The sequence below is a fragment of the Gekko japonicus genome, unplaced genomic scaffold (genome assembly GCF_001447785.1).
Source record: "Gekko japonicus isolate JY-2015 unplaced genomic scaffold, Gekko_japonicus_V1.1 scaffold230, whole genome shotgun sequence".
Lineage (NCBI taxonomy): Eukaryota > Metazoa > Chordata > Lepidosauria > Squamata > Gekkonidae > Gekko > Gekko japonicus.
Window position 1 is genome coordinate 444343 of NW_015161410.1, and position 17000 is coordinate 461342.

Sequence of the window (17000 nt, forward strand, 5' to 3'; positions counted from 1 at the left end):
AGCCCCTTTAAATGCCTGTTAAACTTTAAAGGGTCCTTATGGCTAGCCCAGTCTCTTCAGATCTCGGCAACTAAGCAGAGTCAGCCCTGGTTAGTACTTGGATAGGAGACCACCAAGGAAGTCCAGGGTTGCTACACAGAGGCAGGCAATGGCAACCCACCTCTGGACATCTCTTGCCTTGAAAACCCTCTGGGGCCACCATGAGTTGGTGGCAACTTTCCACCACCACATATTCAATGGCCAGTAAACCTGACCTCTGGAGGCAATGCCTACTGCCCATTATCTGCAAGGCTCCCCCATCTCAAAGATTTGTCTTTTCCTCAGCCAAATTGCTGAGTGTCTCCAGCAGGTTTCCACAGGCCTCATGATGGAGAAGGGAAGGGGGCTATGCCGCCTTATTCCTTCTCCTTTCTCCAGGACCATAGCACTTGCCATGCCAGATCTGCACTGTCCTCCCCTCCTTGGGCTTTTGCAGGAACCTTCCTTTAAAAGTTCAATTACCCCACCTCTTCCCTGGGTGTACACAACCTCTAAGAGAGGGAAGTGATTTGCTTCTCCTCTGTCCCTTTTACTGGGCTGCTTTATGGCTCCTCCCCCAACTGCCCCCCTCCTGCCCCCCCATGCCAGAGGCTTGGCTGGAGTATGCTGCCAGCCCTCGGTCCCTCCCTACCCCTGCTTTTCCTGACCCTCCCAAGTCCAAGTCTCTTGGCCTAGGCTGCTGTTGGGCTTACTTGCCATTGTACAGGCCTCTCTGGCCTTGCTGTGGCTTCTGTGCTGGTTGTGGAGGCTACCATCCTCTCTAGGCCACTGCAGTGCCGGGCCTTAGCTTCTACCTGCACCTGGAGTCATGGTGCCAGGTAAAGGCCCTGTGTTGTGGCATGAGAAGCCTCTGAGCCCTCTGTCAGTGGTGGTGAGACTGCTGGGAGCTGCATCTGGTGGTGCCAGCGTGGTATAGTGATTAAAAGGAAATGGCTGTAATCTGGAGAACCAGGTTTGACACCCCGCTCCTCCACTTGGGCCAGTCACAGTTCTCTAAGAGCTCTCTGAGCCCCACCTACCTCACAAGGTGCCTGTTGTGGGGAGAGGAAGGGAAAGGTGATTGTAAGCCACTTTGAGTCTCCTTAGGGTAGAGAAAGGCAGGGTTTAACCACCAACTCTTCTCCCTGAGTTCAGCAGTATCTCCATACTGGTTTTATTGTTGCTGTTGTTGCATGAAAGAATGGGTGGCAGATCTGGCCCCAAATCCAGAGGACTGGTGTACTGCTCATTGTTTTTAGTGCATGCCATGTGGGCTGTGGTGCATTTTAAATAGAAAATAATGGCCCTTTAAAATTTAACAGGTCAGTGCAGCACTGCCTGTCTAGGGGGTGCTGGCTCCTCCTTGTCACTCCTACTTCTTCCCCAACACGATTCCTGATTCAAAATGTAAAGAGAATGAAAATATTGGGATCAAGAATATCAGAGGGTACTTTTTGTGCTTTTGGATATTGTTGATCCAGTCCAATACCTGAAACTTCTGGCATTTCTGGCGGTATCTAATTGCACACTTCTAATCCAATTCTCTTTCTTATTCTAGTAGGTGCTTTTCTATCTGATTGTAGTGGATTTTAATGAGCACCCAATGTTTTCTATAATCTGCCAATTTCGTATAAAATATTTCCATCAAAATTAACAAAAAAATTCAATATATTTCAACCTTGAATCAACCTAGGGTATACATGAGGGTCACATTGAAGAGGCCTTTGTATTGTCTTTGGCATGCAGTCCTTGGCCTCTACTTACAGCAAGCTTTTAGATGCTTGCTGACACCAGAAAGTAGGTGGAGGCATTGCTCCAGTAACCAACCAGTGACTTCCACAGTGGGTACTAAACCATAAAAGCAAATAGCTTGCCATAGGTAGCAAAGGCAGCTGAGTCCCACAGAGTCAGTGGGAACAAATTCACAGAATAGATAAGTAAGACAAAATTAACAATAGTTCTTTCTTCCATTCTGCTGTGTTAATGCAGGGTGGTGTAGGAAATGTCAGTAAATGCGGACAAATCTTATTTATTCAGCAGCACTAACCCATAGAAAACATTCCTCTCGTGTCAGATGCATTGTTTCAGCACTTAAAAGAGCTGCCTTGAAATCTAAGACTAGCACTATTCAGTTTCTGACTGGCTAGGGAAAACAATTAATTTTGACCTGTTTATGCTGTGACTTTTAACTAGATTCTGTAAAAAAAACTTTTAAATTTATAAGACAGAATGTAAAATGTTATATGCAGTTAGAACGGACACATGAAAAGTGATATTTGAGTTATCAGTGGTTTGCCAAGAGCTAAAAGACCAGATGTGGAGCTCTATGGTGCCTGATTTTGGTGGTATGCTTTTTAAAAGCTCTTTTTTATTTTTGCCTTTTGGGCATGTAAACAGCATTGGCAATCATATGTCATCATTTGAGAAATTAATATTGAGGGGAGTGGGTGAAAAGAGAGTCATTATGTCTTGCAAAGCATCATTCATATCCTCTGACTTCCTGGAAGACTTCAGTCTGTGTTCAGGGGCCATTTTGGAAGGTCAATACTCCATCTGAGTTGAGTGTTGAGTTGAGTTTGTCACTACCTACCAGGTGGTAAGAAAGTTTCCATGATGTACTATGCAAACAGCAGTCAGAAATTAAATATGTTGGTCCAAACTGGTACTAAATTCCCATTTTACTTGTTTTTCAGAACTTTGTGTGTGTTTCCTAGCACTAAGCTACTGCCCTTCTCCAAATCAGAACATATGTGTTAGTTTTCTTTTTAATGGACGCCTATGGCTTTAGAAATTCTTGTTTTTATATGCTCTCTGGTTAGCATATATTGAAGGATGAAGAACAGCATTTCAGATGTTTTAATGATAGAGAGTTCCTATTTGCTGTAATGTTTCATTCTTTGATCCTTGGCTGACATTTCTGAAATGAACTAAGAATTGGAGTCATCTGGGCAAGTTCTTGAAAGCTGTTTTAGAGTTTTCATTCGCAATTACAGAGGGACTAAAGCTATTGTGCGTGTGTTTAGGTATGTGCAATTATTAACATCTAAAGAGAAGGAACCAGAAAGATGTGGCATTTTGTAATTTTGCTGGCAATTAATTCTACTTCATCAATCTCTATAATGATCCTAACAATATACATGTGAATTTATGGGACAGTATAATGCAAAGGGAAGTTCAGAGGTGACATTTTGATGACAAAATAAAATGTCATGCTAGCCTAATCAAAACAATATTGTGATGGTGAAATTAAGTGGTATCAATGTGGGTATATTTTAACATGATGTCAAAACAATATGCCATTTGAAATCCATGGAGATGCTATTTTGACGTCAAAATGAAAAATTGTCAACACAAGTCAGGGGAGATGTTCCACTGAAAGAAAGACAAAGTGATATCAATTTAAGTCTATATCATTATAATGTTGCCATTCCCCAAAGACATTTGACATGTTAAGTGGTATTTATTACAATTATTTTCATTTCTTTCTATTTGCAGCTAAAAAGCAAATTATACCATTTAAAACAATTGAAATGTAATGGTATCTGCTAGGGTAGTTATCAGGGTTGAAGTACAAATGAACCTAAACCAAGAAAATCCTGGGTATTTTACTAAAGAGTTTCCTGGTACTACTTGCCCGTGTCAAAAGACTGTCCATGTAGTATCCCACTGTTTCTTGTGGATGTTGCATTTATACATACCAGAGGCAAATATTCTTTTCCTCTAAATTCCTTTCCTTTCATGATGGACCCACACACACACACACACACACACACAAATATGTTGTGAAAATGTTACAGCCAAGAGAATTATTCCAACACTGGAAACAGAAGCTTTGGTTGTGAAAAAAAACCGTGTGTCTAGGATCACCAGAATATTATTCCCTTTTCTGTACAGTCCCATGATACATTTGTACAGGAACTTATTCAGTGGAATTGCTGTGGGAATCATCTTGTTACAGAAACAACATGTGAGAGCGGACCCTGATAGCTTTCTCTAAACTTAGCATTTCACAAATTATTCAAAAATATTTTACCTGCTGAGGTCCAAAAATAAAAAGCAACTTCTCTTGGTTACCCTGCCGCAACATAGTCATATGGCCCTAATTTAATTTCTCACACACACACACAAGATGTACCCTGTTGCAAAGTAGAGATCCTTCCCAATAGGGTCACACCCTCACAGGCCATTTGGCAGCCATAACCATGGTGGCAAACATCTCTGGAACCAGTAGGGTTGCCAAGTCAGAAGCTTACCGGAGTGGGGGACTCCCAGCCGCGCTGCATCCACATCACCTGGAAGTGACGCGGGTACGCCAGGCACGCTGGGGGCGGGGCCAGGACCATCCGAGGGAAAACCATAGAGTTCCCCCCGGGGCCCAATCTGCCGGAGGGGGAGAATGGGCCTCTGGGGTGGGGGTTTCCCCACCCCCCAGGGGGACTTGGCAAGCCTAGGAACCAGGCCTTCACAGTCTTACTTAGAATCATAGAATCACGGAGTTGGAAGGGCCATACAGGCCATCTAGTCCAAACCCTACTCAATGCAGGATCAGCCTAGAGCATCCCTGACAAGTGTTTCTCCAGCCACTGCTTAAAGACTGCCAGTGAGGGGGAGCTCACCACCTCCCTTGGCAGCTGATTCCACTGTTGCAGAACTCTTACTGTTAAAAAGTTTTTTCTAAGATCCAGCCAGTACCTTCCTGCCCTTAATTTAAACTCATTATTATGAGTCCTATCCTCTGCTGCCAACAGGAATAGCTCCCTGCCCTTCTCTAAGTGACAGCCCTTCAGATACTTAAAGAGAGCAACCATGTCCCCCCTCCAGACTGAACATTCCCAAGTCCCTCCACCTTTCCTCATAGGTCTTGGTCTCCTGGCCCCGATCATCCTCATCACTCTCCTCTGCACCTGCTCCATTCTGTCCACATTGTTTTTGAAGTGAGGCCTCCAGAACTGCACAGTGTTCCAAGTGTGGACTGACCAATGTGGTGTATGGAGAGACTATGATATCTTGTGATCTGGATGTTATGCCTTCGTTGATACACTCCAAGACTGCATTAGCCCTTTTTTCCCCACTGTATCACACTGACTGCTCTTATTTAGCTTACAGTCCACCATACCCCAAGAACTTGTTTACACACACTGCTACCCAGAAGCATGTCTCCCATCCAGTATGCACGCTTCTCATTTTTGTTACCCAGACATAGAAGTCTACTCTTATCCTTGTTGGATTGCATCTTATTCACATCCAATCACTTTCTCACTGTGTTCAGATCTTGTTGAATTCTCTCTCTATCTTCCAGTGTGTTTGCTACTCCTCCCAGTTTGGCATCATCTGCAAATTTAATTACTCCCTGCACCACCTCATCCAGATGATTTATAAAAAAAATATTGAAAAGTACCAGGTCCAGAACTGAGCCCTGTGGCACTCCACTGGACACCTCCCCCCAGTCAGATGAAATGCAATTGGCAGCTACTCTTCAGGTGTAATTCGCCAACCAGTTCCTTATACTGGAGTCCAGTCCTCCAGTTTACCCATCAGAACATCATTATTAAAATGTATATACACTACTTGCTCACCCAGATTGACTATCGAGGCAGCTTCAGAGCAGCACATTTGTAACTAGGAAAGAATTTTGTACAGTAACATTTCACAGTCTGGAAACTATTTGCTTTCTAGGGCTGATTCACACAGCAACGGATATATAGGTTGGACCTAGTGATTCTCATCCTGTATAACTGTTAATCATGAGTTGCCAGTTCTCAACCTGTATATTCTGTGAAGTGTGAACTGGCCCACAATTTAGAAAGAGAGATTCAGAAAGCCTTTCAAAGAAAGGAGCTGTAATCAGGAGTACTGTATCATTATATGTTGGAACACTATAGCCCTTTTCAGTCATCTGTCGTTCCTAGTGCTGTGACCACATATATGGAATGAATGTACTACACACGATTCTCTCAATACGTGCAGTCATTACTCCTTCTGAAAGGGGGCAACACATGGATTTTCCACCTTGGTACATGTGTGCCAGTTCCCAGAATAATCTGAAGTCTGGCACATGTGTTTTGAAATTAAAGCACATTTTCCATTTCAGAAGAAATGGTGAGCACACATTTCAGGAGGTTCACATGTAGTATGTTTGCCCATACACATGGTCAAATGTAACAACTGAACAGAGTCTATATTCAGCAAAGACAAAGACTGCTGCTTACACCATCACTTTTAAACTTTCTTTGGAGTTTACAAGGTGACATTTTGCCTCTGTCTCTGGTCAACACCTGCATCAAGAGCTTTGAATTATTTCAAGGGTGCCTCTTTTCAGTAGTTTAACAGCTGTTCTGTGAACAAATATTTTTGTTCATAATTTATTCTTTTAAATGGCTACATTTCACCAGAAGGGAAACTTTAATTGCAACTGCAGCTGATATTGTCAGTAGTTACAGCTTGAAAAATTCTGGCACTGTCAAATTTTTGATTTCTTTAAGAGCTTTGTTGTTGAGTGTTGGTGTTCTCACAATTATTCTAGGGTCCTGAAATGCTTACTTTTTCCACTATCAGAAAGAAAAGAACTCCTGCAAAGTGTAAAACATTTTTTTTGTTTCCCTCATGTGAGCTCTGACAGGCTAATAAGGAAGAATGATGATAGCAATAAAAGGGGGATCTTGGGTGCATTCCTCAGATTTCACTGTTGTAAAATGATGGCCCTGTTACAAAATGGCCACATAGGAACTCAAAGAGAAAGCTAGTTCTGAACATGTGGAGAGCTAGATGCAGAGACCTCCCTCTTAGCCGTAAAACATTCAGTGGACTCTGAGCTATCACTTCGAAAGCCAGTGCTGTATTAACAGCTTTGGAGAGCACCTTTTTAACCTAGAGAATAGACCTGTGTGTTTTTAATTTTGGATGATTTACTACATTGAAATTGCTGTGAAATACACAACAAATCAGAATGTCAAAAGCAGGGAGTGAATTTTATCAGCTGGCGGAAGTGTTGGGCTTGAGGGAATTAACGTAACTTGGGGGGGGGAAGTTGCACACCTTACCAGATGATGGACAAATCTATTCTAAAAGGAAAGTGACAAGAATGTCCTAACCTCCCAATTTCATGCCTGCAGCCACATGCACGGATACAGTTGTTCTGGGCACCAAAGCTGCTTCTTTATAGAAATTTGACCATAAAGAGCATACATGTGGCCTAGGTAGAGCTTCTTTGTCACATGAAGTTGATCTGTAAAGTTTGCTCTGGGAAGAAAGTACATGCATAAAATATATATTTCTGCATTTGACTTACAAATATTAGCCAACAGCAGATAATTTGTGGGCCTCTGTGTTGTGGGAGTAAGTGAAGGCTTGGAAGAATAAGGAAGAGAGTATTACCACTCAGTATTCAAGATGCTGTCCTTGTTAGAGAGACTAACTTTGCATGCATAATCAGTTGGAAGAAAAACATTCAGAACACAGCAATTGGGTGCCAGATTGAATTCAGGTGCTTATTGAACATATGGGGGATTTATTGCAAATTTTGTGCTTTGTGGATTACACATAATGCTCCCAAGATACTGGCTGATAAAAGTAAATGTAACTTGTGTAAAGAAATCATTCTTATCTATACATTAGCAATTGATATATTGTTTTTAAAAGCTTAACATCTTTTACCCATTTGAAATTTTTTGTTTCAGCGGAAAACATGAGCAATAACACTCCAGCTCAGTCTGCTCAAATTAATTCTAGATGTAATGTTACTTTGTAGAAAGTACGTTGCTTGCCTTGACTGCCTAAACAAAAGCAAGTTCTTTCTGCTCTCTGAAATCTAAGTGATGGTCAGTTTGGTCAGTCTATCTTCTGGGCCTTTCTCACCAAGCACCAAGCCCAACATTTGCCACACTGTAAATCATTATAACAGTAAAACCATAAAAATAAATGTACAGTTTATTTATTTATTTATTTCATTCGATTTCCTATCCCGCTCACACACACACACCCCAGGGGCTCTGAGCGGCTTACAATTCTAATTAATTAACACAGTCCTAATCTTGGGCCACATGTAAGTAGGGAGGTGAGAAGCCTTACCAGGCACCCTTTCTTCTGTAGCAGATCTTTCTTTGCGAGGGGACAGTCCCGGTGGCGGCCCTTCTTTCGGCGCTGGTCTTTGCACTTCCGTCCTTTCCGGCAGACGTTATTCTCTAGGCCCGGACTACTTCGCGCTTCTGCGCATGCTCCACAGCGGCCTCTATCCAAGTCAGGCTCCGGCCTGCCGCGTCGCTCCGTCTCCGCGCCTCGTTCATCCGGCCTCCGTTCCTGCCCGTTGCCTCGCCAGCCACCATTCTTTCCTCCGCCAATAAACTGTAATAATCTACATCATTAACACAACAAAAGAACATAGCCTTGGTGGTGGTGGAAAGTGCCATCAAGTCACAATTGACTTATGGTGACCCCAAAGGGTTTTCAAGGCAAGAGATATTCAGAGGTGGTTTGACTGCCTCTGCGTCACAACCTTTGTTATTTCTTGGCGGTCTCCCATCCAAATGCTAACCTGGGCTGACTCTGCTTAGCTTCTGAGATCTGACAAGATAGGGCTAGCCTGGGCTATATCCTTGTTGGGGACATATTAAGCCCCTGTATGTTCAGCTCTCCCTATTTACTTTGGGCACAGAATTTCCCAGGTTCAATCCCTGGCATCTCCAATTAAAAAGGCCCAGGCAGTAGGTGATGTGAGACCTCAGCCTGAGACCCTGGAGAACCACTGCCAGTCTGAGTAGACAATACTGACCTTGGTGGACCAATTGTCTGACTCAATATAAGACAGCTTCCTGCATTTGTGAACAACACTGTTTTCTGGAAGCTGTCTCAGGAAAACCATCCTTCCTTATTCAACTCTTAGTGCCACCTTCTGGAAATGTGTTATTACAATGCATGTATTATGTGACAGCCGTTGTTTTGTGTCCCTTCCTCTGGTCTCTCAGAATTAAAGTTGAGCATCCAGTCTTTGGTACACTTTCACATAAACACACATGCATGGGCATGAAGGCCCTCTGGAGCCTCCCATTTCACATGCTACAATCAGTGTGTTTTATTCTTAATGGTAATCTGTTTCAGGGCAGTTATGGTTTTCTAGCGCACATTTGACCCAAACTTGCTCTAAAATCAGTGAGGAACTAGCTCATGTGGAGTCAACGAACACAGCCAACTTTGTCAGGGAGGGCTTGGGCAACAGTGGTTAGGATCAGTGTTCCCTCTAAGCTGAGTTAGTGTGAGCTAGCTCACAGTTTTTTAGCCTCCAGCTCACACATTCTTGTCTTAGCTCAGGAAGGAGGGCTCCAGAACAAACTAATTGATGCAGTAGCTAAATCGCTTGCTCAGAACTTCCATGCCCGTAGCTCACAAAGTGGAATTTTTGCTCACGGGACTCCTCAGCTTGGAGGGAACATTAGTTAGGATGAGAATAGTTAACGTTAAAAGTATGTTCCTCTTTTCGTCTGTGGCACATTAGAAGACAGGCTATCTGCGGAATACTGTTGACATTCTTATCTCTAGTACAGATTTTTAATCACTTTCAGATTATGCATGCTGAAGACACTAAACCATGAGCACAGTTTGAGTCCAGTAGCACCTTAAAGACCAACAAGATTTCCAGGGGATAAGCTTTCAAGTGTCAGAGCTCGGACTTTGACTCTTGAGGGCTTCCACTCCCAAAATCTTGTTCGTCTCTAAGGTGCTACTGGACTCAAATCTAGCTTTTCTACTGCAGACCAGCACAGCTACCCTCCTGAAACACACAATTATGTAAACATACTAACATTTCACCCAATCAACTGCATGGTTTCTATATGAAAATTAACTCTGGTGCTTCCGGACACGTTCTCTGTAGTGTCTCATGACAGGTCTCGACAGCTTTCCACGATTGGTGTCTGCGGTCACAGATGAGACCCATATGCATTCAGTAGGCATCGTTTTGGGCTGATGGAAAACTGTTTTAGTTCCATTAAACCCAGCAAAAGCTTTTACAGTAGATTAACACTGCTCTGCATTCTCTTTACCTATTTTATCCTGCCCAAGCAATGACAAGAGAGGTCCAGTTTAATATACACTCAGCTTGCTCTGAACTTTGGCAAGCATGCGTTTGGCAGGCTTAATGCATTGCCAGAAGAACGAGGGTGGCGTTAATAACCCATGAGGCAGCCTTTTTTTTAACATTCATTCAGACAGGCTTTGTTTCCCTTTCATTCTACCTACAGCTAGAAGGACATCTGACATGACTCCTTAAAAAAATAATAACATAAATTTGAGGATCCCAGAATGCCATCTGAGCATAAGGGGATTTAATTAATGCAACAATTTGGCAAGAAATAATAACATAAATTTGAAGATCCCAGAATGCCATCTGAGCATAAGGGGATTTAATTAATGCAACAATTTGGCAAGACTGGGCCCCCGATTATTACATTCATGTTTTATAATTACTATCTGTAGACTTATCCTACTGGATAGGTTGCATGGATCCTTCCATGATACACATGGGCATGACTGGTGCAGACAAATTCCAAGTTGGACAGGTGTGTGTTTGCTTAAGTTTTTGCGGTCGTGTTATTGCTTGGCTTTATTGATAGGGCTCCTTTTCCCAGCCTCGCTCAGACCAATAATGTTTTTTCCCCAAAAAAGCTTTAGTCATTCCTGTTCGGTAGCTTTGCTTGTATCCACTTTATCACCCTGACAATCTGTCGGTTTTGAAAGGATTACAACTCTGTAGTTCAGAGCATGACATCATAGTGAGATATTGCTTAACGATCTGAGACTCTTAACGGCCATTGCTGTAGCTTCTTGTTACTGAAAATATGTGACAGCTCTGGCCTACATGAGCTTTGCTTACCTTGCATTTTCCCCAACCTTGGCTGGAGATTGCACATCTTGTAAGTCGCATTTGTAAAATTGCTGAGGGCACGTTTAATACCATGTAAGTTGGCAGGCATCAGCGGGGCAAGCGCCAGCCTGGTGCAAAGTTGTCCCCTCAGGCAGGCAGTAAAACTGTCCTTGTCTTGTACAAAATGGAGCTTAGTCCTTCAAACCCTTGATTGTGTTGAAGAACACTAAGCAGGGTTGGAGTAGGGGCTATGGAGGAATGATATATGTTTCTGCCATAAAACAATTTGGTCAGAGTAAAGGGAGGCCCTTTTATTATGGGAGAACCAAAGGTGGAGACAGATAGGTTGTAAGCAGTAGCAAAAGGACATTGTAACAGATAGTAAGGATGCTGGGAAGCACTGTTAAGAAGCACTGAGGGGTGACATGATCGAGGTTTATAAGATTATGCATGGGAAAGAGCAGGTAGAGACAGAGGGAGTTTTCTCCATTTCTCACAATACAAGAACTCGTGGGCACTCCATGAAATTGCTGAGCGGTCGGGTTAGAACGGATAAAAGGAAGTACTTCTTCACCCCAAGAGTGATTATTAACACTTGGAATTCACTGCCACAGGAAGTGGTGGCAGCTACAAGCATGGACGGCTTCAAAAGGGAATTAGATCAGCATATGGAGCAGAGGTCCATCAGTGGCTATTAGCCACAAGGTATAGATAGGGGCTCTGGGGCAAGTGATGCTCTGTCATTTTGATGCTTGGGGGGGTCAACAGTGGGAGGGCTTCAAATGTCCTGGCCCCACTGGTGGACCTCCTGATGGCACTGGTATTTCTGGCCACTGTGTGATACAGTTGGACTGGATGGAACTTTGGCCTGATCCAACATTGGCATCTCTTATGTTCTTATGTTTATGTTCTTATGTTAGGATTTCTCTTAATATCTTCCCTACATGCTGGAATGCATGGGCACTACATAATTTGCTCAAAGGTATTTTCCAGGGTTTCCACTCTTGTTGTTTTGTTTCAATCTAGTACGGGGCTAAAAGTACGCCTTCTCGGCAGGTTAGTCTAGATGTTCTCAGGAGGCCACTGAGTAATGGTGGCTCATTACTGGGGGCTTTCCAAACAACCCTTAGTCTAAGGGAGTTTCCCAGCGAGCCCCTTCCCCCCCTTCTTTCCTTAACAATTGGTACAGAGTAGAATTGGACCTAAAGAAGATGAGAGTTGAGTCTTCATGAGTCTATGTGGCAGAGGGGCAGTCTTAGCCTAAATGGGGAGACTAAGCCTAAAATGGAAGCTCCAAGCAGGTCTTTAAACAGTCAAGGTTTTTAACAGGGGAAACTGTAATTCAGAGTGATGATGTAACTCTGATGGGGATGTTAATAGGAGCAGGAAATTAACTTACTGTCCTGAGAAATGGCTTTAGGGAAGGCAGGTCTGGATTGTAATATATATATTTTTAGTATGATGGAATCATACAAACAGTAGTTGTTCACCATGGCTTGAACATGTGATGATGCCTAAGAGATAAAGCATTGAACAGGGCACATGATAGCTTCCCCATAGGAAGCTATCCATCTTCCAGTGCAACTCATGAATACATGAAGCTGCCTTATACTGAATCATACCACTGAGCCAGCAGGGTCAGTATTGTCTACTCAGACTGGCAGCAAGTCTCCAGGGTCTCAGGCTAAGGTGTTTCACATCACTTCATGGCTTTTTTCCCCCAATTGGAGATGCCAGGGATTGAACCCAGGAACTTCTGCATGCAAAGCAGATGTTCTGTCACTGAGCCACAGCTCCTCCCCAACTTGTTATCCAGAGATGCACCTTAATTGCATGTAGGCCTGGCCTGATCATGGTTCTCTGGTTTGCTACAAGTTGGGATATCTCTGTTTCTCTGGCTTCACAGGGCCCTGGGATTTTAGGGAGCTTGGGGGGGTATGGCATGGGGGGGGTAGGCCAATAACACTAGCAACATATGGTGGCTCAGCAGGGGAACCAAACCTGATTTCACTTCTTGTCTAGGACTGCAAAAATGTGCATTGTCAAGTACCTGTAGAGGTACAGTATGTGTGATAGGTTGTGTTTAGCATGCGGGATTGCAAGTAATGCATGCATAATCAAGAGTACGATTAATGAACCCATTGATCATGGTAATAACTCATATCCATCATAGACAGAAATCATCAGATTCAGAACTCCACAATTCCAATATAAGCCCTTTTGTACAACTTCTGATGGGTTTTTAGAGTAAATATTTGTAAGGTGTGTTGAAAGGATTTTCCTTTCACAGTAGAAATATTTTTTCTGGTTTCATTTGATATATGTTGGTGTCTGATTACTGTTCATGCTTAAGATGCTGTCCGTGCTTCAGATCTGGATTTGTAGGGTCAAAATTAAGACAGTTAAGTAAGCATTGGACTGGGTGTTTTGTCAGGATTTCTGGAATTCAGTGCCTTACAATCTATGGTGAAGATGTAACACTTGGAAAAATATGGAGGTGGTAGGTTTTTGAAGGATGGAATGCAAATACCTCCATCTTCTTAAATATATTATCCTGATGATCTCCCATTAGAGATTGTAGTGAGAAATCCCTAGATGATTGATGCTGGTTGGCCTTTAGTCTGCAAAGCCAGGATGGGATAAAGCCAGAGTATTTCAGCTTTGGAGGAGGAGAGCTGTCTGGAGTTAAGCACCCATGCAGCAAGGGGAAGGCAGAGATTGGTACAGTTGGGAGGGCTCTGGCTGGGTAGACCCAAAGATGTCAAGTTGCTATTTGGGTTTATTGGCAGTTGACATTATGAAAAGCTTTAGCTTTTGAATGAGTTTGGGATGATGCCAAGTGAAGTAATGTTTATATCAGAAACAGCAATAATGTGATTGCTTTTTAAGGTAAAAGAGGGCTGGTTAGCACCGCAGTGATAATAATACACATCTTTAGAGCTGCATCTCTGCATGTTGACTAATTCCCACTGAGTTAAATGGATCTCATTCCCAAGAAAAGCGTTCATTGGATTGGATGGTCATGTTTGGAGTTTTATATCCCCAATGTGCGCTGTAGTTGGTTTTACATGGTAAAATGTTCCACATGCCCATTGACCTTTTAATGTGATCAGGCTGATCAGTTCAAAGGACTTGTCAGAAACAGACCTCAAGGGTGACAGGATCCTATTGACTGGAAAGACTAATCCAATAGTGCCATCTCCAAATTGTAGCAAGGAGCCCAGTGAAATTAAGGTCCAACTGCAGCAAGAAGCTGAATAATTTGCTAATGATCCTACATCTTTTTTTTAATGTATTGTCTCAAAATCTAAAATGTTAGATGCTACCATTCTTAGACATTTTCAGTCCTGTTAATAACAAAATGAAGAATATGTAAGGGCCAGTTTACAACCTCAGTGATATGGCTGTTTTAAATTGTTCCACATATTGTCAGCAGTGAATCATTTTCATTATTTTTATAGAATATTTTTATCCTACTTTTCTCCCACATCAGGGACTTAGTGTGGCTTACAAATTTAAATAAGCATAAAAATGCAGCACACAAAAATGTATACACCCCAACAGTCCTCCAGTACTAGCCTCAAGTAGGTAAAAATCCATAAGTACTACCCAAGCTCGCAATGGTTCCACTGGTGCAATGCATATAAAGCCATAGGCCTATGTCTTTTGGGTTTCACCTTTGGCCATATCCAGGCTTTCAATTACCTGCAGAAAGAGAGGGACAGATACTCACCTTAGGTCTTACTCGGCTGACATCAGTGTTACCCATTCCCTTCCTCCTCACAATGAGGGTTGCCACCCTCCCTGAGAATGGGGAGGGGATCCTGCACCCCCAGCTTCCACTTGGAGGGGTGATAGGATATATATATATTTTAGATAGCCTTTGGCCCAGCATCATTATGCCATTTCCAGGAAGACCTGGATGTCACATCACACCTCTCTAGGAATTGCTGGAAACTGTATGGTTCCCTAGAAATGTGTGATGTCACTTCCATGTTTTCCCCAGAAGGGATGTCACTTCATTGCTGATGGCTGCCTCCCATGACCCCCCCCATCTCCTCCACTGTCTCCTGTCTAACAATAAATATCAAGTAAATCTTACTACACTAGTCCAAACCATTCTTTCTCATTTTCTGCTGTTATGTGGTAAACTTTGCCTCATCTGCCCGATGGGCTGCTGCACATAAGTAGCTCACCATGTAATAAAAGCCACTATGTGGAATGAAATGAAACAGTCTCTGACTGAAGCAGCGGTAACACACAAACCTGTGTTTAGTGGCATATTGCCCTTTTCTCATTCTGAAATACCCTTGATTACCTTTAATCTAGTTTTTGTTCAGCAGAAGAGCAGAATGATTGCTGATGACGTTTACAGTGTCACTTCATAACAAACTATCAATTTGCATGTAACGTTACTGATTTTAGTATTAAAAATGTATAGACTGTGGAGGAATTCACTTATCAGATCTGAGTTGGCCAATATCAGAGCAGACTTAGTTATTTTCTGATAATTTGGGGTGCCATTCTAGAAGTTTTCAAAAGCTCCTGGCCACTGTATATTGGGCATAAAACATAATTCTCTTTAGACTTGTTTAATGCTGTGGTATTGTCTGTGTCTACTATAATGGCCCTGGATACTTGACAGCCTCGGGCCCAAAATATGCCCCTGTGGAGGTGATGACTTAAAGATTTTTTACTAGTCATAAAAATATATATTATCCCCAATCAGTTGATTAACAGAACATTCTGTATCTTGGACGAAGGTATTGTGGATGATCTAAAGGTGGCCTTTGTATGTTTCTGTGTTGTCTATAGCATACATACACAAGCAAACTGAAAACAGATGTTCCTTGAACTAAAGATGGGTTGTTCTGAAAAGTCGTGAAGAAACCTCATCTTTGCAGAAGTTCTTCACTACTCTCAATTCCATGAGAAAGGCTGTTTGCTCTTTGAGTTGTTCATACTGTGAGCACTTTGTACCTGTATAGCCATAGGATTCCTTGTGCTATTTTGCATCTGAAAAGACCAGAGACCTTTTTTTAAAAAAAAAGATCGATTGAGTTGTTCATACTGTGAGCACTTTGTGCCTGTATAGCCATAGGACTCCATGTGCTATTTTGCATCTGAAAAGGCCAGAGACTTTTTTTTTAAAAAAAGCAAACATATTAACTTTCCCTTTGTCTTTTGCCTCTCTTAGCAACCGGTCAACTCCCAGCAATCATGACCGGATACAGCGTCTAAGACAGGAATTTCAACAGGCAAAGCAAGATGAGGATGTAGAAGATCGGAGACGTACCTACAGTTTTGAACAACCTTGGGTGAGTGTTTACCTGCAAGCTCAATATACAGCACTGTGCAAAGTTCTTTGGTGTTAGCTCAGTGCCTTTGCTTCCTCTCTTATCCTTAATCCCTGATGCAACAATAGTGCAATTTAGATTCCAGTTCCTGGATGACCTTTAAACTCCTGACCCTTCCTGTCTCCATCTGTGCCCCCAACATTCCTAATTTCATTTAATATCATGCCTTGCCATCTGTCCATTGTGTGTAGAATATTGGCTGCCCTGTGACAAAGCATAGCTGGGTCACATCAATATTTGAACGCCTAAAGTATTATTCTAGTCATACAAAATATTGTATCCCTAGTTGGTTCATTAACAGAAACTTTGTGTAACTTGGATGAAGGCATCGAAGCTGATCTGAAGGTGTGTCTACCCTGTTTGACTTTCAGTTTATGGGATTTATTGGGGCATTGTTTAACAAACTAAGACTATTTGCTTGTGTAAAGTTTCAAATTTAATATGCAAATGTTATTATAATTCCTAGCACAGGATTTGCCTTTTCCACTGCAACAGCAAAACACTGAGTGTACATTTATATTAAGCTGTCCTCCACAATCCCAACATCCCTCTTCTGGTCAGTCACCCTAAATTTAAAACTGTTCATTGTGCATATTGTTTTCCGCTTGAAGAGCTGGAAACTCATGATAGTACAGAATGAATAGGAAAACAATTTTTTGACTGCCTGACTTGAGACCCACACACTTTCAGTTTGCCAGCCTTCTGCTGCTGGGCCACACTTTGAGTATGATTTCTAGAAACCAGTCAGCTGGTTTCTGAATGTTTCACTG

At 42.4% G+C, this 17000-nt stretch overlaps 1 protein-coding gene across 1 annotated transcript in view; it reads left to right on the forward strand.

Annotated features, from left to right (window-relative positions):
- Window positions 1-17000, forward strand: part of PARD3 (par-3 family cell polarity regulator) — a gene marked incomplete at its 5' end in the record, with an annotated part of 471015 nt that overhangs the window by 437258 nt on the left and 16757 nt on the right. The window contains one exon of the mRNA XM_015426744.1: window positions 16071-16191. Within this exon, the coding sequence (XP_015282230.1) occupies window positions 16071-16191 (121 nt within the window). The remainder of the gene's footprint in view (window positions 1-16070; window positions 16192-17000) is intronic.